Source organism: Suricata suricatta, chromosome 8 (assembly GCF_006229205.1).
Source record: "Suricata suricatta isolate VVHF042 chromosome 8, meerkat_22Aug2017_6uvM2_HiC, whole genome shotgun sequence".
NCBI lineage: Eukaryota > Metazoa > Chordata > Mammalia > Carnivora > Herpestidae > Suricata > Suricata suricatta.
In genome coordinates, this window is record NC_043707.1 from 61,631,736 (window position 1) to 61,655,196 (window position 23,461).

General features: G+C 35.8%; 1 protein-coding gene and 1 long non-coding RNA gene across 2 annotated transcripts in view; one reads left to right on the top strand and one right to left on the bottom strand.

Annotated features, from left to right (window-relative positions):
* Positions 1 to 23,461, top strand: part of DPYD (dihydropyrimidine dehydrogenase) — an 806,753-nt gene that overhangs the window by 353,652 nt on the left and 429,640 nt on the right. Inside the window, exon 11 of the mRNA XM_029948659.1 lies at positions 17,124 to 17,334. Coding sequence (XP_029804519.1) covers positions 17,124 to 17,334 — 211 coding nt within the window. The remainder of the gene's footprint in view (positions 1 to 17,123; positions 17,335 to 23,461) is intronic.
* Positions 19,323 to 23,461, bottom strand: part of LOC115299286 — a 32,463-nt gene continuing 28,324 nt past the window's right edge. The window contains exon 6 of the long non-coding RNA XR_003912090.1: positions 19,323 to 19,460. This is a non-coding gene — a long non-coding RNA (uncharacterized LOC115299286). The remainder of the gene's footprint in view (positions 19,461 to 23,461) is intronic.

The window sequence follows — 23,461 nt, forward strand, 5'->3', positions numbered from 1 at the left end:
CCAGCTCTCTTGGTTCCTTTGTTTCTTCCCCCTGCCTAGCACAATGGTGCCACATATAAAGTGTTCAACAAAGAGTTGGGAAATTAATGTTTTCGGGGGGGCATTGGCACCCAGGGCTTCTGGCATTAAAAGAGCCAGTACTTTCCAGGTTAGATTAGTGTTTTAGCAATAGGACTTTGAAGGTTCATTTGGTGATTTTAGGTGAAATTGCTCAACATGAGAGAAGGAATAATACGTAATGTGTTATCAGAATATGCATAGATTTTAAGGTTTGGTCATTGGCCAATCAATGCTTACGCTTTTTTAGTATCAGGGGCTTTCAGCATCTCCAGAGGTTCTGGTATTAATCTCTCGTGTCTCTTACTTGGTTTTGTTACATCAAAAGAGGGTGCTTGACAGGGCAGCATTGGCACTTATGAAACTGGAAGATCTGGAGGAAGTACAGTACTTCAAGACAAGGTCCTCAGAGAATACGTTCTAGAAAAAAATGTTAACCAACATAAAAAATTTAATATCCTACCCAATTTCTTTGTATTTCTCTTCTTCCTCTTATGCTTTCTAATAAAATCTGCAACCATACTTGGTCTTTTTTTTTCATTCTTTCTTTTGATTTACTTTTAAAAAGTAATTTATTTACTTTCTATTTTTTTAATGTTTATTATTTTTGAGAGGCAGAGAGAGAGACACAGGGTGCGAGCAAGGGAGGGACAGAGAGAGGGAGAGACACAGAATCTGAAGCAGGCTCCAGGCAGTGAGCTGTGAGCACAGAGCCCAACGCAGGGCTCCAACTCAGGAACTGTGAGATCATGACCTGAGCTGAAGTTGGACACTTAAGTGACTGAGCCACCCAGGCGCCCCCACACTTGGTTTCTTTAAAGTCAATGAAGCATGATAAAAATAGATATTTAGAGTTTTTCTCAAATAAGTGTATCGTTTAATGGGTTTGGGCTCTTGGATGGAATTTGGGAATAATATGCTTTTCTGTTGGTGAAGGCCCTCACAGTTAAGCATGTCAGCATGCATATATTCAAAGCTTCATTCTAATTCTCAGATGGTTGTGAAGGGAAGAGAATACAGAACAATAGAAAGTGCTCTCATCCTTTAGTGACAAATACTTATTATTATTATAAAGGCCAGTTACATTTAACATTACATTGTTAATAACAAAGAACAGTGTGATTAGGTCCAGAAATGTTTTCATCTACTAAACCAGGAGGCAGCACCCATTAGATTCAGCAGTGACAGCCACATCCCAGTTTTCGAATGCAGATGTTCTCAAACTCCCGCACAATCAGAATCACCTGGAGGGCTGGTTAGACACAGCTTGTTGGGCCCTGGTCCCAGAGTTTCTGATTCCAGACATCTGGGAGGGGCCTGAGAATTTGCATTTTTAACAAGTTTCCTGGTGATGCTGAGACTACTGAGCCGCTGCTCTAACATATCATCCATGTAGTTTCCAGCTGTCTAATTAGAGCCATCGGCAGTGTGCGGTTTTGGGGCACTTTCCATCTTAGTTAAGAAAGCATTAATCGTACAGGATATAGGTTTGATAAAACGAAGATATGGAGGCATCATCAGCATATTGATGGAATTCTGATTCCAAACGTCTTTCATTCTCCCTTGTGGCCTCACACGCATGCTAAATAGGATGCTACTGACAAACTAGCACTTCTCAGCTGTGCGTCCTTAGGGAAACCAGCCAGTCACTCAGCACTATCCTCTAAGAAGATGAGGGAAAATCTGTTAATAATTCCCTCCAGTACTTTCTGCAAGCTTAAATAGGTGAGATTAAATTTCACAGGATAACAGAATCCCCCAAAATGCTGGTATTAAAAGCTGTTGACAGATCAGATAGAACTGCAAAGAATGCTTTAGGCAATTGGGAATCCCTAAAAGGAGGCATGAAGGTCAGGACTCAGCAGACCTGCTTGAGTAGATAAATTTAAAGGATAAGGTTTGGGAAGAACTTGTAGTTCTTATTATTACTGAGAAGGATCCCTTATTAATTATTACTAGTACAGAAATTCTTTTACTAGTACAATCCCATACACCGATTTTAAGAATCTATTGTTCACATATTCAATTTTTTAATATCAGCAAAACATGATAGATCTTTAATTCTATTATATTTAAAATGGGCTCTGATTAACTGATTTACCTTTGATATACCTCTCTCCAATATTTTAGCGACTCAGGAGGTCAACTGTTTGGTAATTAATGCTACTTTATTATTTCTAATAATAAAAATAACAGTACCAGGTTGCCTAGTCTGTTAGTCTTTTCTTGTGAAAGAATGTGCTTTTTAGTTGACTACTGAATACTATACAGCATAACCCATAATAGATCCTTTGTGGGGCATGATCTGTGAACCTCCCCTCAGACATTTTGAATATGAAATGATGACGTTTACACCACATTCATTGACATTTTCATTGTCTACATCTTGGTGACTAAACATGCATTTTCCTAACAGTAACTAATGCTTTCTAGTTTTTATTTAATTTTAAGAAATATGAACCTGGGACTGTTTTTAGAAAATAACCTCTACAAGCTGACAAATTTAATTTTACTTAGTAAGGCGATGCTTATAGCAAGTCTTCAGTATTGGCACCTGCATGCCATTTGAGTTGGTGTTCTTCATGGAAAGGAATCAGAGACCTGTTAGCATGATTGCCAATATAAAGATATCTGCAAACAAACAAATAAATAAACACACCCGTTTGCCCTTAGCACAAAGAGTCAATTCCTGGCAGCTAGGGACTCCCCTGGTACTAAGATATTAAGTATGCTTTAATACTTTAAGAATGGCATGGGAATGGCATTTCCAAGGATCCGTGTGTGTTTACATTTTTGGAAAAGCATGAAAATTTAGTATCATATGAGAAAGTAGAATGGAACAGTTGACAGGGAAGTAACTAAAGGCTGGAGAACTTTTTTCTAGATTACATATCCTAGTCTGAGAGTGCCCATCTGTAAAATTACTGTTGTAATTATATGCTTCTTAAAGCTTTTTATATCCCCCAACTTCTGTATTTTGAATATTCAGAGAAAGATGTCTGAATGACATGGAATCTGGACAGGAAGGCTATATCCTTTCATGAAATGACAGCAACTCTATACTGAAAATTTTGGCCATCTCTATAAATAAATATACTTGAAACAAGTTACAATTAATATATCCCCAGCCAGTTGGTAAGGTAAAATCTGCTACATTCGAGACATGGATATTAAAGAAGCTGGCAGGTGAAGTTCTACATTATATGGGAGAATTCAGATGGTGAGTGGAAAATAAATAAATACATAAATAAAAGACTAAATAGGCCAGGAGAAAACAGAAGGCTGTGCTCATCAAGATTACATACTTGAAAAACTTAACTGTTTTCAGTAATTCCAAGGGGAGGATGATGACTACATTATGTTGACTAGGAATATCTGGAGAGCTGAAAACTATATTTCTTTTGAAAGGCTTAACAATCATTTTTGATTGGTATGCATAAGTGTATGTATGTTATCCAGTCAATATTAAGCCTTATTACATAGTAATGTGTTATTACTCTGTTAACTTTTATGTGAAAGTTAGAAGCCCTTCTCCCATTAATAATATTCCTCTCAATTTTCTAGTGTCTTCTTTTTTTGTTTTATACAGTGAAAATATTAAAGTAATTTGCATAATTTAAAGAATATGCATGCTGGTCAGGCACAATATTCAAAACATAAAAATAAATGGAAAGCATGCATGAATGAATATAAAAGCAAATAGGGGTGACTGAGTGACTCAGTCAGTTAAATGACCAACTTTGGCTGAGGTCATGATCTCACAGTCTGTGAGTTCATGCCCCACACTGGGCTCTGCGCTGACAGCTCAGAGCCTGGAACCTGCTTCAGATTCTGTCTCCCTCTCTTTCTGCCCCTCCCCCACTCATGTTCTGTCTCTCAAAAAATAAACATTAATTTTTTTAAATATAAAAGTTAATAATTGTCATTTTAATACAGTAATTTTTTTTTTCTTGTGAAAAGGTGAGCTCTGGGGTGCCTGGGTGACTCACTAGGTTAAGTGTCCATTCTTGATTTCTGCTCGGGTCATAATCTCAGTTTGTGAGATCAAACTCTGCATCAGACCTGTGCTTACAGAGTCAAGCCTGCTTGGGATTCTGTGTCTCTTTTCTGTATGCCTCTTCTCCCACTTGTGCGTGTGCACTCTTTCTCTCAAAATAAATAAATAAACATTTTTTTAAAGGTGAACTCATCATTCAAGCTCTGCTCCAAATGTCCTTTTTTTCTTTGCGAGCTTCCTTAGTTTCTTCTTAATTAACCTCTTCTTCCTGTGAGATCATACAGCTCTTTATGCTTCCTATATTATTGCATTCATCACATAGAGTAGCTATTACTTTATACCCATCTCACATATTAAATTTTTTAAAATATTTATTTATTTTTGAGAGACAGAGACAGTGTGATCAGGGGAGGGGCAGAGAGAGAGAGAGAGAGATACAGAATCTGAAGCAGGCTCCAGGCTCTGAGCGGTCAGCACAGAGCCCAACGCGGGGCCTGAACCCACGAACTGTGAGATCAAGACCTGAGCCGAAGTCAGACGCTTAACCGACTGAGCCACTCAGGCACCCTCATCTCACAAAATAAAATGCAAGCTCCTTCAGATGGATTGATTCATTCAATTTATATCTGACTCAAAATCAGAGAACAATGCTTGATCCAAGTTGTCTATCAGGGAATTGTGATAAATAAATAAATATATTTTCTGGGCATTGAAACCTTATAGGAAGAACTTTAAATGGAAATGAAATACTCCAAATATATAATTTATATACACATATATACATACGTACATACACCTCAAAATTACCACCGATAGCTTTTAAATAACTATTTTACTCTTAAAGTTTTAAAATATATCACATTACAGTATCAACCTAACATTAAAAGTAGATTGAATTTAAAAAGTTATTGGTTCCTGGTCTCAGTCTTTTAAAGGATAGCTAAAAATTTTAAAAAAGGAAAGGAAGAATTCATAACCAAGGAATATAAGAGGTAAAAATTAATAAAAATTTATAGAGTCAGTGAGGATTAGAAAATGAGAGAAGATCCTTATTTGAACAGGATTTGTAAAAAGAAGTATTTCAGAATTGAAGAGTGTACTGCAAGATAATTTTGTGAGATACTGTGACAGCAGCCAGAAGTGCTTGACTGCAGCAAAATCTAGGATGAGGAGTAATAAGAACTAGTTAGAGTTAAGAAAATGTCATCAGTCATGAGTAATATTTAAAAATACTCTCCTCTTGTTAGAAAGGTGTATTTTATGTTACCTGTGCAAAAACAGTAAAGACTCTAAATTATCCCATGCATTGCATTTCTGGCTTTTGCAACTCAATAGTGTCAGAATAAAATAGTTAAGGGGTAATTGTGTAGTATAACTCTCACATGGAAAATGCTTCTTTCTGTTCAAGATTCTTCAATTTTAAAAGCTTAAAGTTAAAAAAAAAAAAAAACACCCAAAAGCCTGTAACATCATAGTAGGTACTGAAAGGAACCTCACCTTGGTTTCATCAAACTTACCTTGCCGAAGAATAATTGCAGAATTAGCTTATGTATTCTAGAAAGTAGTAAGTTTATCAAAATCATTCTGCTTTCCACCACTGACTGTGAACCTATATAAACTAAAAGTACAAAATATGTTAAGAAGTGTTTAGTACGGGGCGCCTGAGTGGCCAGTCAGTTAAGTGTACATGTTTGGCTTAGGTAATGATCTCATGGTTTGTGAGTTTGAGCCTTGCATCAGGCTCTATGCTGACAGCTCAGAGCCTGGAGCCTGCTTTGAATACTGTGTCTTCCTCTCTCTCTACCCTTCCCCTGCTTGCTCTCTCTCTCTCCTCCCATAATGAATAAATATTTTAAAAATTTAAACTGTTTAGTAAAGTAAGGAAGGTGAGATCAAGAATGTGTAGGCAGAATTGACTGCCTCTTTCTTTATTTTTCTTCATGTCCTCAGTAACCAAATTGACCAGAAGATTGGATTGTGAAATCAGACTCATACCAATGAGAGATATAACCTGCATCAAGCTTTCTTAAAAAGTTCAAGGTTTTAAATAAACAAAGAAGTATGGGGTAAGCAAGGAGAGGTGTTAGATCACCAACACAATTTTCCAGGTCCCTTCTTGGTGCATCAAGATGTACTGCAATTCCGACTAATGTGGGGTCCATCAATTACACAAAAGGAAGCTGATTCAACTATAAAATAGATCCAGTTTATACTCAGTTACATACTTTATATGACTCTTTACAGAGATCCATGCCCAAAAATCCAGTTCCCAGGTTTTTGTGTTTGTTTGTCAGTTTTACCATAGCTATCCTAGATGAGCAGGTAGATCTTGCCAAAAACATTCCACAGATAAGGGCTGTCCCACTTTAGAATGCAGATTGATCCTTTGTGTCCCAGTAACATGTTTACAAAGGCATTTAACCAGATCTCTTCTTTCTTTCTTGAAGTAAACTTCTTACCTTCTTACATCTTCCCTCACTTAAGGGAGATAATCTATCATATACTACAATCTCCCAGTAACTAATTCCCTTTTTAGTAACTACTTCCTACTCTTTCTTCAAGATTAGTTCATAGAGTACCATTTCTAGGCTTCCCTTTCTTGATGTGCACCATTGCTGTGCAGAATGCCATTTTATATGACATTAGTGTACACTGTATTTATATGTGTCATCACACTGAATATGATTGCTGATTTGTCTGCATCTGTGAGAGTTTTGAAAGCAGGAATTATTTTATTAGCTATAGCACCTAGCACCATTTTATTTCATACAAAATAGGTACTCAATGTTTGGTAAATTTATGGATGAATAGAACTCTTATTGTGTGGTTATGAACATTTCTGTTATATCCAATAATTTAGCAGTGTGAAATAAAAGACAAATTTTTCAGGATTATCACTGACCAGGGCAGACTAACAAAAGCATTTTGACTTGAAATTTCATCTCTAGGTCTTCATGTTCATATGAAATTGATAACTTGTTAAATATCTAACTATGCAAGGTAATCTTTACAGAATATTATTTCTTTATATTGTTTCTAAAATTGCATATAATATAATGTATGCTGCGTTTGAGTTCTCATTATATTTATAACCTATACTTACTTTGCCTATATGCAATCTAAAAATGAGTTGACATCATACTTTTAATTATGGTAAATTAAGTTGTTTCATAATTTCCACAGTATGATGCCTATAATATTAATCAGACCAAATCATCACATTACATAAAGTTAATCATTAAAATGATCATCATTACTGCATGCTATAGCACTCTATTTTTATTTCACTCAGCATCAACCACATATCCTCCCTGAATATGAAGGTAAAAATCAAACCTAAGAAGGTTTTTCTTACTTTTATTATATGATGGGAAAAGAAAGTGACAGTTTGGTTTATTGAACCTCACAAATGAAACCTTATAAGTGTTTCCTCCTTCATTCCCTTGCGTAATTATTGGTACCAATTGTCCCTCATGAGAACAGGCACCATTGAACAAATAAATAAATATGTGTGACATGACCAGAAGTGTTCATATACCAAAAATATAGAGTTGCTGATCATTAATGATCATTAACATTAGGTATTAGAAAGCACTAACACTGACATCTGTGAACTACTTAGCAAAAAAGGCTAATTAATTTGGACAATAAAATAGTAAGACCCACTGCATGAGTTTAGACCACTGGTCACTCTGGTCCCTCATTTTCTCATGGCATTGTAACTGATAGCTGAGAAAGAACATCATTTACTTTTTATTTCAACCTCACAACATAGGATGCTATGGCCAGGTAGCATGTCTAATATGTATTAGTGTTATACTTGCTTCAGGATGGGTGTTTAGAGGCCATTGACTCCATATACTACTAGTTGGTTTTCTGTTCATTAACTTGAATGTTCTCTAGGTTTTCATATTAGTAATGCTTCTTGGTAAACAAAATGTTATTCAAAGTCTACTATGTGCTTGTCATTTTGATAGGCTGAAATTCACTTGATGTCCTTCCATGTGGTATATTGAGTATATTCTGATTTGCCATGTTTGACCATTCATTTGCTTGTGTTCATCATTTGCTAAATATTTTAATATCACTCCTTGACCCCGGGGATAGGAAGTTAAATAAAATGTTCTTTCTGTACTTAACGAGTTTTATAAAGGATTTTACTATCTAACAAATAGATGTATTTTAAATTCTGTTTTAATTTTCCACTTTTATATCTTGAGATTATGTGTTCTGTGTCTCTACTATCCACTTTATGAAGTAATACTTCTTCTAAACTTAAACTTTCTCTGGATTCAAGGAGTTACCATTAATTCATTTACAATGTTGAACCCATAAATCCATCACTTGATTCCTCTATGTCATAATTTTATTGTACTTCAAAACCTCCTTAGAATAGGAAGCTTGAATCTCTTCTTCCCCTGAAGGCAGCCTTTATCAAACCAACTCCTTGATCATTAATTTGCCTCTGACTAGATCCTTCCCTGTTCTAATTAACCTTGTTTTGATTAGATTCAACAAGTAGAATCATCCAAAGGTCATTCTTTCAAATATACCACAACTGCTATCTTTATACATTAATAAATATCACCCAGGATTTTGTTCAGCCATATCAGGATTTCAGCCAAGCTTTATCATTTTTTAATATCTTTGGTTTCTCTGAACCTCAGGTTCTCATCTTAGCAAGGAAATAATGCTTCTTTCCACATAGGATTAGTTTTGAGGGCAGCAAACTACAGAGTGCCTGAGTTTGGGTGCTAAGGCTGTAAATCATGATTGATACCGATTCATGTGTTGTTGGCTTGGCTTTTTGAGCCACAATAAGGAAAAATATTTGGCTTGAAGCTTAATACATAAATAATAACTAATATATAAGTGCCATAACATATCTTCTGTGTGAAAATTAAAATGAACCATATATAAAGCCCTTAAAAGAATATCTGCTCTATAAGGACTTACTATTTTTATCTTGTTTGACAGATTTCTTAAATAATGAAAGTAAATTCCTCTGTTTTCCACAAATAGCTCAAAGGATATATTATTTGACACATGACTTTACTTACCTTGAATTCTCATTTTTTTAATATTTCCCTGTTGATAAGTCTTATCAACTCAAAAAAAATCTTATAATCTTAACTTTACTTTTCCAATATCCCTACTTTCCAAATAAATACATATGTTAAAGTGATATCTTCCTATCTTTCCTTAAAGTTTTTCCATCTCATGGGGTGCCTGTATGGTTCAGTTGGTCGAGTGACTGACTTCAGTTCAGGTCATGATTTCGCAGTTCTTGAGTTCAAACACCCACTCAGGCTCTGAGTATGCTGACAGCTCAGAGCCTGGAGCCTGCTTTGGATTCTGTGTCTCTCTCTCAAAAATAAATGTTAAAAAATTTTTTTAAATTAAAAATAAGTTTATCCATCTCTTGCATAAAATGAACAATCTAGCTAGTTAATAGCAAAATGGCAAGAAGTGCTATGATTTGTGTCTGCTGCCCAATAGTCTACTCTTACATATTTTAGATGCTACCTTTATGTTGTCTGATTGATGAGGCTGAGACTTGAAATACTATGTTGAATAACAGTAGTAAGAGTAGACATCCCTGTCATTTTCCTGCCAATTTGTTTCTCTCAATTTTTCCCCATTGAGGATGATATTAGCAATGGGTCTTTCATGTACAGCTTTTATAATCTTGAGGTATGATCCTTCTATCCCTATTTTCTTGAGGGTTTTTTTTGTTTTTTTCCAAGAAAGGATGCTGCATTTTGTCTAATGCTTTTCTCTGCATCAATGGAGATGATCATGTAGTTCTTGTCCTGTCTTTCATTGATGTGATGTATCACACTGATTGCTTTGTGGATATTGAACCAGCCCTGCATCTCAGGTATAAGTCCCATTTGGTCGTGGTAATTTTTTTAATGTATTGTTGAATCCTGTTGGCTAGTATCTTGTTGAGGATTTTTGCATTCATGTTAACCAAGGAAACTGGTCTATAGTTTTCCTTTTTAGTGGGGTCTTTGGTTTGAGAATCAAGGTAATGATGGCTTCATTGAATGAGTTTGGAAGTTTTCCTTTCATTTATATTTTTTAGAACAACTTCAAGCAAATAGGTGTTAACTCTTCTTTAAATGTTGGTAGAATTCCCCTGTAAAGGAATCTGGCCCTGGACTCTTGTTTTTCGGTAGTTTTTTTTTTTTAATTACTAATTCGATTTCTTTACTGGTTATGGTTCTATTTAAATTTTCTATTTCTCTCTGTTTCAGTTTTGGTAGTTTATATGTTTCTAGGAATTTGTCATTTCTTCTAGATTGCTCATTTTATTGGTGTATAATTGCTCATAAATACTCTTATTATTGTTTGTTTCTCCAGTGTTGGTTGTGATCTCTCCACTCTCACTATTTATTTTATTAATTTGGGTCCTTTCCTTTTTCTCTTTGATGAAACTGTCTAGGGGTTTATCAAATTTGTTAATTCTGTCAAAGAACCAGCTCCTGGTTTCATTAATCTGTTCTACTCCTTTTTTGTTTTGATAGCATCGATTTCTGCTCTAGTCTTTATTATTTCCTGTCTTCTGCTGGTTTTGGGTTTTATTTGCTGTTCTTCTTCCAGCTCTTTGAGGTGTAAGGTTAGGTTGTGTATCTGAAACCTTTCTTCCTTCTTTAGGAACACCTGGATTGCTATATACTTTTCTCTTATGACTACCTTCACTGAATTCCAGAGGTTTTGTGCTGTGGTGTTATCATTTTCAATGACTTCCATGTACTTTTAATTCCTCTTTAATTTCTTGGTTAGCCCATTCATTCTTTAGTAGGATGTTCTTTAGTCTCCAAGTATTTGTTATCTTTCCACATTTTTTCTTGTGGTTGATTTCAAGTTTCATAGTATTGTGGTCTGAAAATATACACGGTATGATCTCCATCTTTTTGTACTTGTTGAGGGCTGATTTGTGTTCCAGTAGGTGATCCATTCTGGAGAATGTTTCATGTGCACTTGAGAAGAATGTATATTCTTGTGCGTTATGATGAAATGTTCTAAATATATTTGTTAAGTCCATCCAGTCCAGTGTGTCACTCAAAGCCATTGTTTCCTTGTTGATTTTCTGTTTAGATGATCTGTCCATTGCTTTATGTGGCGTGTTGAAGTCCCTTACTGTTATGGTATTATTACCAGTGAGTTTCTTTATGTTCATGATTAATTGATTTATATATCTGGTGCTCTCACATTTGGAGCATAAATGTTTACAATTATTAGGTCTTCTTGATGGATAGACCCCTTAATTATGATATAATGCCTTTCTTCATCTCTTGTTACAGTCTTTATTTTAAAATCTAGATTGTCTGATATAAGTATGGCTACTCTGGCTTTCTTCTGGCCACCATTAGCATGATGGATGGTTCTCCATTCTCTTATTATCAATCTGAGGATGTCTTTGGGTCTAAAGTGGTTCTCTTGTAAACAGAATATAGATGGATCTTGTTTTCATATCCATTCTGTTACCCTATGTCTTTTGATTGGAGCATTTAGACCATTGATGTTTAGAGTGAGTACTGAAAGATGAATTTATTACCATTATGACACCAGTAGAGTTGGAGTTTCTGGTAGTGTTGTCTGGTCTTTGTTGCTTTTGGTCTTTTTATTTTCTGTTGTTGTTGTTTTTTTTCATCTTTTCTCCCCTCAGAGAATCTCCCTTAAAATTTCTTGCAGGGCTGGTTTACTGGTCATGAACTCCTTTAATTTTGGTGTGTCTAAGAAACTTTTTATTTCTCCTCCTATTTTGAATTACAGCCTTGCTGGATAGAGAATTATTGGCTGCATATTTTTATGATTCAGTACATTGAATATATCCTGCCACTCATTTCTGGCCTGCCAACTTTCTGTTGATAGGTCTGCTGTGAACCTGATCTGTTTTCCCTTTCTTCTTTCATGATTCTTTCTTTGACTAATTATTTTGTGAGTAATAATAATAATCCTTTCTTTGTGAAAGAAACTGATTATTTCTTGTTGATGGTTTTTGTTTAATTTAGTGGGAGACTTCTGTGCTTCCTGGATTTTGATGTCTCTGTCTTTCCCCAGGTCAGGAAAGTTTTCTGCTATGATTTGCTCACATAAATTTTCTACCTTTTCTTTTCTCTCTCCATCATCTGGGACCCCTCTGATTCTGATGTTACTGCTTTCTAATGAGTCACTGAGTTCTCTAATTTTTATTTCATGTGCTTTGCCTTAGTCTCCCTCTTTTTTTCTGCATTATTCTCCATAAGTTTGTCCTCTGTATCACTGATTCGCTGTTTTGTCTCATCTATCCTTGCCATCGTAGCATCCATTTGAGATTGCAGCTAGTTATAGCCTTTTTTATTTTATCCTGACTTTTACTTCTTTTATCTCTGCAGAAAGGGATTCTAATCTATTTTCAACCCCAGCTAGTATACTTAAATCATGAGTCTAATAAATTCTGGTTTAGACATCTTGCTTCTATCTGTGTTGATTGAGTCCCTGGCTGTCAATTCTTCCTGTTCTTTCTTTTGGGATGAATTCCTTCATTTCATCATTTTGGAGGAAGAAAAGTGATTAATAAAGGAAAAAATTAAAATTAAAAAATTAAAAACAACAAAAAGAAATCAAATAAAGGATGCTAGATCCTAGGTGTGTTTTGGTCTGGTTGTTGATAGAAGCTTGATATATTAGAGAAAAAATAGAAATATAAGAAAAAAAAAGAAAAAAACAAGGAAAATAAGGGAATATGTTTGAAATTTTGAAAAAATAAATACAATAAAAGAGAACAAAATGAAATGATGAGTGTAAAATGGAATTTTAAAAATTTACAAAAAGGTAAAATATATATTATAAAAATTGAAAAATATTTTTAATAAAAGTGAAAAATAAAATTTTTTTTATTTTTTTTATTTTTTATTTCAATTAAAAAATTGAATAAAAGGACCAGTGAACAGAATGAAGTACAATTGAAATTACATCTGTTTTCCTGCAGAGGTCAAGCTATGAAGCACTTTATAGTCTGTAAACTAAAGCAGGCAGAGAGGCTTATGTTTCTCAAGAGCCAGTTGGGCAGGGTTTAGGGTAACAGCTCTGTTCTCCACTAGCTGGCACTACTGGGGTGGATTGCTGTGGCATGTGTAGGCCACACACATTCATTTGCATGCATGAGAAGGTGACCATGACATCACCCAGCTACCCAGTCTCTAGTGTCAGAACTCTGTGCTCTCTACAACTGGTGCTTGATCACCCCTCCTTTGTCTCTGGCTTCCATCAACTCCCTGCTTCTACACTGTGACCAAGCTGTCAGGCTGCCAGGTGGCACCTCTGTCCTGAGTTTTATCTCAAATGAGACTGTGATTCCCAACCCCTTACTTCTGAAGGACTGTGGCTTTGACCCACTCATACCAACTGGGGGTGGGCCTTGCTGAGCAATGGCCAGGTGTCAGCCCACTCCTAGTAATGTTTGCAAGACCATGCTTCTGCTGATGCCCAGAGCCTTTGTCTGGGTGCCAGTCTACCCCAGAAAAAGTTTGGGTGATATTGTAGCAACAGTGTTTCAGGGTTTATGGAAAATCACAACACACATCTGGCGCCAGGCTTCCCCTTTAACATCCTTGTCCCAGCGAATATGGTTGTCTTCCAGGGTCCGCTGGGACCTTTGCCTGTGGGTGGCCACACAGCCTCTACCAAATGTCTTCCCAGCAGGAAATTCCTATCCCCATGTGGCCCAAGGACCTCTCGGACCTTACTCTCTGATTCTAGGGATTCATCCTCCCCACCAGAGCACCACCAAGTATTGACCTGTGGAATTTCAGACTCTGTGCTTCCCCTGTTTATAGACTCTTAATGGAACTGAAACTCTCCCCTTTCTCCTTTCTCCCTTGTTTGTTTAGTCCCTGTAGCTGTTTCCACTTTTCCACATTCTTTCCAGCTGCTTTGTGAGGTAGGAGGGGGGGGAGCGGGGGGGGCGGGGGGGGGTTCTTTCCTGTACTCTCCCCCATCTCTGTCCTGTCTCTGTAAGCAAAAACAGCTCCCTCCGAGGCTTCTCTCTCCCCTAGTTCACCTCTCCGTGCTGTGTACCTGCCAAGTTCTGTGATTCAGGTTGTGTTATCCTCAAATCCACTTTCTACATGTTTAAGATGGTTTAGTGTTGATCTGGCTGCATTTCAAGAAAAGAGATGCCAAAAAACTTCCATGCTGTTCCATTATCTTGGCCCCTCCAAATATGGAGGAATTTCTTTAAACAGAAAATAATCCCAGTTTTGTTTTTTAACTCAGTGCCAAATTTGACAAAAAGTATAAGATTATCTACATAGAATAAGAGATCTATCAAAGTATTAAGAGACATAAATAGTAGAATGAGACAAAATAGATCCTAAATCAGTCTGAGACATGTTCCCAATACGTGCAGCATAGTTCAGGATTTTATTTCTGCCCTTTGCCAAAAAGTGTACTATTTTAAATATGTATCATGTATTGATTTACTCAAACCATAAACATTTGTCATTGTTATTCAATCAAGTTTGGCATTGTCATTAAAATTAAGAATCACGTGGCAGTTTTGAAGCACAATAAGCTGGTTTATATTGATGAGTTATAAGGCACTACATAATGCAAATGTGACAAAAGTGATACAGAAAGCCTATCTTCTCTATGGAGCCAGATTTGCTTTGTAATTAGAACTATTCAAGGGATAGTTTGCCTTCCAGAAATCATACATTTTATTTTGTGGAAAATTAAAAAGGAGTCTAAAATTTTTAGGCCTTTCCTTTTTTGTTAATTTTTTAATTTTTTTAACCTTTGCTCTTGGGTCACCTTTCTACTGGAATCAAATCCTATTGCCAAGTGGTATTGAATAGTTTGAAGAATGATTTGCAGGGGAAAAGTGAATTCAGAAAATTAACTACAGGCGCACCTGGGTGGCTCAGTCAGTAAAGGGCCCGACTTTAGCTCAGGTCATGGTCTTACAGTCCAAGGGTTTGAGCCCCACGTTGAGCTCTGTGCTGACAGCTCAGAGGCTGGATCCTGTATTGGATTCTGTGTCTCCCTCTCTCTCTGCCCCTCCCCAGCTTGCACTCTGTTTCCATCTCTCTCTCAAAAATAAGTAAACATTGAAAAATTAAAAAAATTGCAACTACTAATAAATAGTATCTATTTACACCTTCTATATGTTAAGTTCTGTTTTAGGTGTTTTACATTTCTAAATTGCTTTAAGTAGCACGACACACAAATTACTTAGGTTTTATCCCCATTTTACGTATAAGAAGGCTGAAGACCAGAGAGGTTTGTTTAGTGACGGTCTCAAGTAAGCAGAAGAAGCAGGTTTCAAACCTGATTCAGTTCCACTACTTCTAATTTTCCTGTCTAAACAGTGTGCAGTTTAAGATCTCTTATTTTGATACTACTACCCACAATATACCTAATATCTAGTATTTTTCATATTGTTAATCTCTTAATTTACAAAGAAAAGGGGAATATTGTACAATAGTAATTTATGTGGTCCAATTTTTAAGACTTTAAGACCAATATTCAAAGCATACATAAGACATAGGCTGAATAGCTTTGTGCCAATATATAGTAGTGACCAATGTTTCTTGGTTTTTGTTTTTGTTTTTTTTTAATTATCCCTCTAGAGAATCTGTTTAAACATTTTTTCCTAATTAATACCCCCATACACACACAAACACACTGTAATTTTAATACAGATATCCTGTATATTTTTTATATATTACTGCTCTTACAGGGGGAACTTGTCACAAATTCCATTTTGACATCTAAGATTATTTCCGTCTTCAAGAATCAATTTTTGCTTTCTTTTGGATGATATTACTCTCACTGAGAATGCATGGTATAGACCAACTAAGTTCAGAACCAGTCAGCTATAATATGATAAAACCATGGTTCACAGATTTTCACTTCTAGACCAGCAGCATAGCATCACTTAGGACTTTGTTAGAAATGCAGACTCTCAGGCTTCGTCCAGTCATATAGAACTAAAAGTCCTGAGGGTGGGTCCATGCAATCTGTTTTAACAAGCCTTCCAGGTGATTCTGATGCATGCCCAAGTTTGGAACCACTAATTACGGACAGAATGCTGAGAGGTGGGTCTCTGGCATGATCACAACATTAAGCAAGTCATTTTATGTCTCATTTTTTCCATCTTTATGTTGCCCATCCAACTCCTCCTTTGGAACCTCACACACACAACCTTCGTAATCTCACTTTTCAAGGGTCCTACTAAGAACCCACCTGTCTTCCATGAGGGAGGGAAGGAGTGAGACTTGACAATCCAACATCTGCTTCACTAGTACATTTTCTAAAAAAGACTACTCAACATACTAGTAGGGTTCCATTGACAAAGGCCTGGATTCCCCCAAAACAATAAATGGAAAAATAAATAAGTAAATATTTGTATTCTATCTTGATAGGCATTCAATTATAGGCATGAAAACAAAAACTAGGGTGTCCCATTTTATAGCAGAATGTATAGAGGTAACAGATGTGGATTAACTGTGAGTTTGTCAAGAAGAGCATACTCGTTTCTCCTTCTTAAATTTTTCATTTGCATTTTTAGAAAAGTAGGACTAAATGTTACTTGTTTCTTGACCCCCCGGCTTCTCCGTCTTCTTTCCTCTACCTACCATTTAAATCATGTACTTGCAGAGACTGTCTCACACACTTGATTGACTTTTTTCTACTTTAGATATATGCAACCTGGTAATAATCAGCAGCATTTATTTTCCTATGTGGCATGATTAAGAAGAGAAGTTAAACCCACATAAATGAAAGCATATGGAAAATATGCCACCAACCATAGGGCATGCAATCCCTAAAACTTAAGATATACCTTGTGATGCCACGCTCTGTAAACTTCCAGCTGTAATTGATTTAAGGCCCCCCTGAGACAGTGATTTGCAAAATGTAAATAGCTGATAACAGAACCTCAGCTTTGGTGAAAGAAAAAGCTTCATGTTGATTTAAACATCATAAGCCATAGATAGCATGTATAATTGAATTCAAAACCGAATAGTAAATGGAAAAGAAACATTGTCAAGCTTTCCTCTGTTCTGTTTTGTTTCAGGTGGAGCTTGCTAAGGAAAAGAAGTGTGAATTTTTGCCTTTCCTGTCCCCACGGAAGGTTATAGTAAAAGGAGGGAGAATTGTTGCTATGCAGTTTGTTCGGACCGAACAAGATGAAATGGGAAACTGGCATGAACATGAGGATGAGATAGTCCGTCTGAGAGCCGACGTGGTCATCAGTGCCTTTGGTTCAGTTCTGAGTGATCCTACAGGTGGGCTTCCCAGAGCTGAAATGTCTGTTACTTTAGTGCCACAAGAGCTTCTAGCTTTCAGGGAATTGTTTTTCACTTTAACATTCATTTTCTTCTTCTAGTATGAAATCCAAGCAATCTTGATTTAAAAGGCTTAGAAATGGCATTTAATGCTTATATAGAATTATTTTTAAAGTGGCAGGGATTGAAAATAACATTTATCTTTCTTTTAAGTGGATAATCAAAATACATAGTCTGTTTTGTAATAACATTTCCCTGTTTCTTCCAAAAGAATGGCTTTTTCTTCAATTAGACCTAGAGTAAGTAAATGTGACAGAGAAGTTGTAGCAGCCAATCTTCAATGATTTAGACAAATTAAGTCCTAATGAATAGGCAAAAATAGAATTCATGTGTACTACAGTCCTCATGCCAAACCATCACTAAAAATATCAAAATTATCAAATTAGAAAGTTTGAACTCCTGTCATTTCATCTGATGGCATCAGTGGACATGCTAAGGAAGAAAAAAATGTGTTTAACAAAAGGGTAATAAGAAAGGGAAATATTTTATATAATATTCCAACTGAGTAATGAGTTAATCAATTAGTACTATTTTGTGTTATATTTCCCCAAAACTCAGTGTTTTTATGGGTCATTGTAGATGAAACCGTAAGTACCTATGTGCCTTTATTTAGCAAATTCTTTACCTTTTAATACACAGTTTAAATGATTAACTCTTAATTACTGAAAAGAAAATAAAAGATATATCTCTAAGACAGAGATTCATTATGAATAACAATAACAACAAAAAATCTAAATCTGACAATTCCTATGACTCCCTACTATATACATGCTAAAATTACATTTTGTGTCTGAAATTGGAAGAGCTATATGCAAGCAAATGTGCATTTTTATGCAACAGATAAGTAAAAAATTCAACCAGTCATCAGGATATTTTATCTGCAGGACATCAAACATCTTGGTATTTGGAAACATCCAGATGTTTAATGTCATCAAGATAAATGTTTTCAAATAGCTGGATGATGGCCTGAATTTGTCACTTTTCATCTAGATGTTTATGTGATATGTAGACACAGTCACAGTGTGGTTTGTTTATCATTAACTGGATTCAGGAAAAAAGAAAAAAAGAACAATGTGTAAATTGCATTCTATCATCTAAAAATTCATACTGTTCTTACTACTCGACATGTCATCAAAAACTGAGTAAAAAGTTGAATCATATTTAACTAGCGATTCTGTTGATGATTCACTTATCAAAAACTAATTTAGCTTACCCATCTAAATTTGTTTCAGAACTGCCATTTCTTTCTATTTTTTTTTTAAGTTTAATAGTTTTTATTTATTTTTTGAGAGGCAGAGACAGTGTGAACAGGGGAGGGTCAGAGAGAGAGGGAGATGCAGAATCTGAAGCAGGCTCTAGGCTCTGCACTAGCTGTCAACACAGAGCCCGACGCAGGGCTCGAACCCACAAACCATGAGATCATGACCTGAGCTGAAGCCGGACGCTTAACTGACTGAGCCACCCAGGCGCCCCCAGAACTGCCATTTCTAACTAACTATAAGAAAAATGTATTTTTTCCTAAACAAACATAAGTAGATGTGACTCAGAAGATCATAGCAAACAGATTTTTAATCTGTTTAACTTAGTATTTAATAATTTATAATTATCCTGTTTTAACTTAGTATTTAATAATTTTATGTTTGTTTATTTTTGACAGAGAGACAGACAGAAAGAGAAAGACAGAGAGACAGAGTATGAGCTGGGGAGGGGCAGAGAGAGAGGGAGACACAGAATCCCAAGCAGGCTCCAGGCTCTGAGCTGTGAGCACAGAGCCAGATGCGGGGCTTAAACTCACAAACCAGGAGACCATGATCTGAGCCAAGTCAGACACTTAACCGACTGAACCACCCAAGCGTCCCTTAATTTAGTATTTAAAATATGAAGTATATAAGAAAGATCAAGTCTAGTCATGTTTATTTGCACAACCATTTCAGAATTTATTTATGTATTTTATTCCAGAATTTACTTGTGTATATTTCTTCCTGTATTTCACATACACTACCCATGTACATTAGGGAAATCAAGGAAAAAATGGTCCTTCACATTCCTTTCTGGCCTCCTTCCTCCTGACATAAAACAAATAGAATTAAATTAATTCTTAAGTAGAATTACTTGTACTTTCAGGGACTTTCAATGTTTACATTAATAAGAAGCTACTTTCCAAGTGAGAGGGGAAATGGAAGAGCTAGCAGGTCAGATATCATTCATGCCTCTCCTGCCACCCAAAGGTTTTCAGAACTATGCTTTTGAATGGAAAACATTGAAGAAAGGGGAATGGGGATCAGTAATTGTGAGAATTTTACCAAGAACAATATAAAAAAATTTTAACAAGACCTTACCTAAGATGATAAGATTTTTTTGAAATCTCATATTAGGAAAATGAGAATTCAAGGTAAATAAAGTCATGTGTCACATGAAATATCCTTTGAGTTATTTGTGGACAATAGAGGAATTTACTTTCATTATTTAAGAAATCTTGGCTAAAAAGAGAAGCTATTCATGCCTCCCTCCTCTCCTTTAAATCGTGTTCCATCCTGATACCTATGTGATGTGATTTATGTGTGGCATTTTTGTGATTATCACATACGTGATACTATATGATTTAATATACTTATCTATAACACTTAAAATGTCAACCTGCCTTTCCATCCCTCTTCTTCCCTCCTGCCCACCTCACTTTACACAGGTGTCAGTGGACCACATGCCAAACTCTGTGACATTTTTTCAGCATTATTCTGTTTTCTGCATTTGACAATGTTAAATATTTCTCTCAATTTGAAATCCTCTACATCACCTAACCTTTCTGGGCTTCAGCTTCTTCCTCTATTAAAAAAATAAGCATAATAAAAGCTTTTTCCCTTACCTTTCAGGACTGTTATCAGAATTAAAATGAAACAATGTGAAAATGCTGTGGAAATGTAGCACATTATTATTGTTTATGGACATTCCATTTTCTTGGTGTTTTTCTTCCTTTTAACTATTCCTCTTCTGAGCCTATTATTGAGTGCTTTTCTTTCTCTGGCTTATTACTTTATAGTGCTTTTCCAAAGTTTAGACTTTGTCCATTTTCTCCTAATCTATTTATTTCTTCATTGAACTGATTGTCTCATTAATTCATTTATTTATTCATACGTGCATTCCTTCCTGTAAGAAGTACTTAATAAACAACTTCTATGTGCCAGGCTGAGGCTAGAGTTACAGTAGACACTATTTCCCTTCTGTGTGACTGACTCCCAAATCTCTTTCTCCATTCCATGCCATAGAAGACACGCAAGTAACACACATGTAACAAACATTTAGTATCTAACGAATGCCAAGTACTAAGATGTGTTCTGTATAGTGCAAAGATGAATGAAGCATTCCTTGTAGTTTAAAACCTCACAGAGTGCAGCTGGAGGGAGACCTTTAAACAAATAATTGTTTTACCAAGTAAAGAATACATTTGGAGACATGTGCAAAGGAAGGATCATCTCATGAGGTTTCCCTAAAGCGTGTCGTTTCTCAACTTTGTTATTGTGTAAATGGTACTGTAGTTCACTGATCACTAAAGTTCAAAATGTTATCTCAGATTCAGATATCTAGTTCCAATTTTTCTTTTCATGAAATTCACCAGTATTACTCTATACTATAGGACGAAGGTCCTATTCCTTAGCACATGAGAACTTCAGCAAAAGGCTTTATATATACTATGGATACAGCTTTATTTCCCACTCTTCCCTGTAGGATTATTCCTCCCAGTATCTTAGCACGGTTGGATTCCACAGTGGTAATTTAGAAAGTCCTTGGTGACTGCAGTATATAAATATATGTTTAAGACTTCAAGGAATGAAATAAACTTGACAGAGTACATATAAAGGATGGTGATAACGTATTTTGAGCATTCTCTGATTACAATAGTTTAAATGAAAACACCTGTAGCGTCTTAGTTATATCAATAGCATGTATTTATAAAGGTAACCTAAACTGAGAAATTAAGTTTTTAATCTTCATTTTTATCCTCTCATGTACTGTATCACTTCTACAGGTTCTTTAATTTATAGGTTTCACAAAGAATATAAAATAACTTTATTTAATATTAAGCTTTTACTATATCTGTGATAAATATTTCTTGTTGTAAAAATCATCAGTGCCTCAACAGCTTATGGAAAGATAAGACTATCAAATTTATAAAACAAATTTGGATAATATCCTAGGATTATAGTTGCTAATTACTTAATTGCTGCCAAGACTAATAACATTTATGTGTGTTAATCATTATTTTCTCTAATTCTATTTTATTCTATTTCATTTTATGAATTGTAGCGGTGAGTGCAAAATAGGAACAAAGACTATTCCACATCTGTGTGCATGGAATATATGTGTGCTTATTAAGAGCAAAATTAAATTGAATACCTCCATTCAGTACTGTCCCAAATTCTAAAGGCAGTGTGGTGTTTGATTTCTAATTTGATTAAAATAGTAAAGGCTTAGCCTATTTGATATCTTTTTGTGAAAAACTATGAGTGCTTCCACTTTTATTTTTAAAAATTTTTATGTCATTTTATTTTGAGAGAGACAGAGAGTGAGTGGGGGAGGGGCAGAGAGAGAGGGAGGCACAGAATCTGAAGCAGGCGCCAAGCTCTGAGCTGTCAGCACAGAGCCCGAAGGACTGTGAGAACATGACCTGAACCAAACTTGGACGCTTAACTGATGGAGCCACCCAGGTGCCTCCCCACCCCCCTTTTTTTTTTATAAGATTTTTTTTAGTTTTTTTTTTTTTTTTTGATGTTTGTTTATTTTTGAGAGACAGAAAGAGAGTGGGCAGGGGAGGGACAGAGAGAGAAGGAGACACAGACTCTGAAGCAGGCTCCCAGCTCTGGGCTGTCAGCACAGGGCCAGACGCAGGGCTCAAACTCACTCATGAACTGTGAGAGCATGACCTGACATGAAGTCCTTTGCTTAACTGACTGAGCCACCAGGCGCCCCAAGGGCTTCCATCTTTAAGATAATTCTCATCCATTCCCTCTAAAATGTGTAAGAGTACAAATCACTTTAAATTGGGATTTTATTGTTCAAGAGTGATTTTAAAGGCAGTCAGTAAATTAAGTACAAGCTGCCTCTACTGGCATTTCTAGTCCACAAACATCACCCTTCACGGGAAATGTTAAAACATTTATTTATTTTAACAATGAGTCTCCTCTTATGCTAAGCACCAAAGTCAATGTTTATTGAATTGAATGTTCTCATTTTTTGTTTATTCGGCCAATATCAGGTTTAAGAGAGTCCTTACTTGTTTTTAGTTTATCCTCCCTTCCCTTTCTGTTTAGAACCAAATTGCCAGTTGTGAAAAGTGTGCATATCGTTTCTGTTAGTTTGGAATAGATGAGAATTGTTACCATTTCCACCAACCTCACTGCTTTATTTTTCCAATGGAGGTAGTAACAGTTGACCTTGTCCTCACATTCCCAGCAGACAGTTGACATAATTTTATGTGTCTTTGAATATGGTTCCGGACGACTGACGGAAGGCACTCTAGGCCATGCCATGACCTCTCTGCCTCTTCCACACGCTGTGGCACAGCCATCCACCCATTCTTTTGAGAAACGTTGACTTTGTAAAGAGCCATGTGCTTTGATCTTCCAGGACTTATTGTAATTTGTCTTCCAATTAGATTGTAAATCCCAAAAGCACAAAGATTGTACCTTTATATGTAGTTCCAATAACAGCCTAAGCATTAATGTGCCTACACTAGATGGATAATATATCATTGTATATTTGATTTGACTTGATTCATGTTAGGGTATAGATTTAATTATACCTATTTGTTATTTTTTTCCTGTTATGGAGCCAGTTTATTTTATTTTAATTTTTTTAGAAAATGTTTTTAAAAATCACTGTTCTGTTTTTCTATGGCTATTGATTTCTTTCACCTATTTTTGCATAAATTATTTCATTTTTTATAATTCAATAAATAGTACACTAATTAGAGTCTGCCTAGGGTAGCAGCTTAGAGCAGGGGTTCTGCTGCCCAATTGGAAACCTGGCTCCCTTAGTCTCTTTGTACTTCATGGTCCTGATCTTTTAAGGG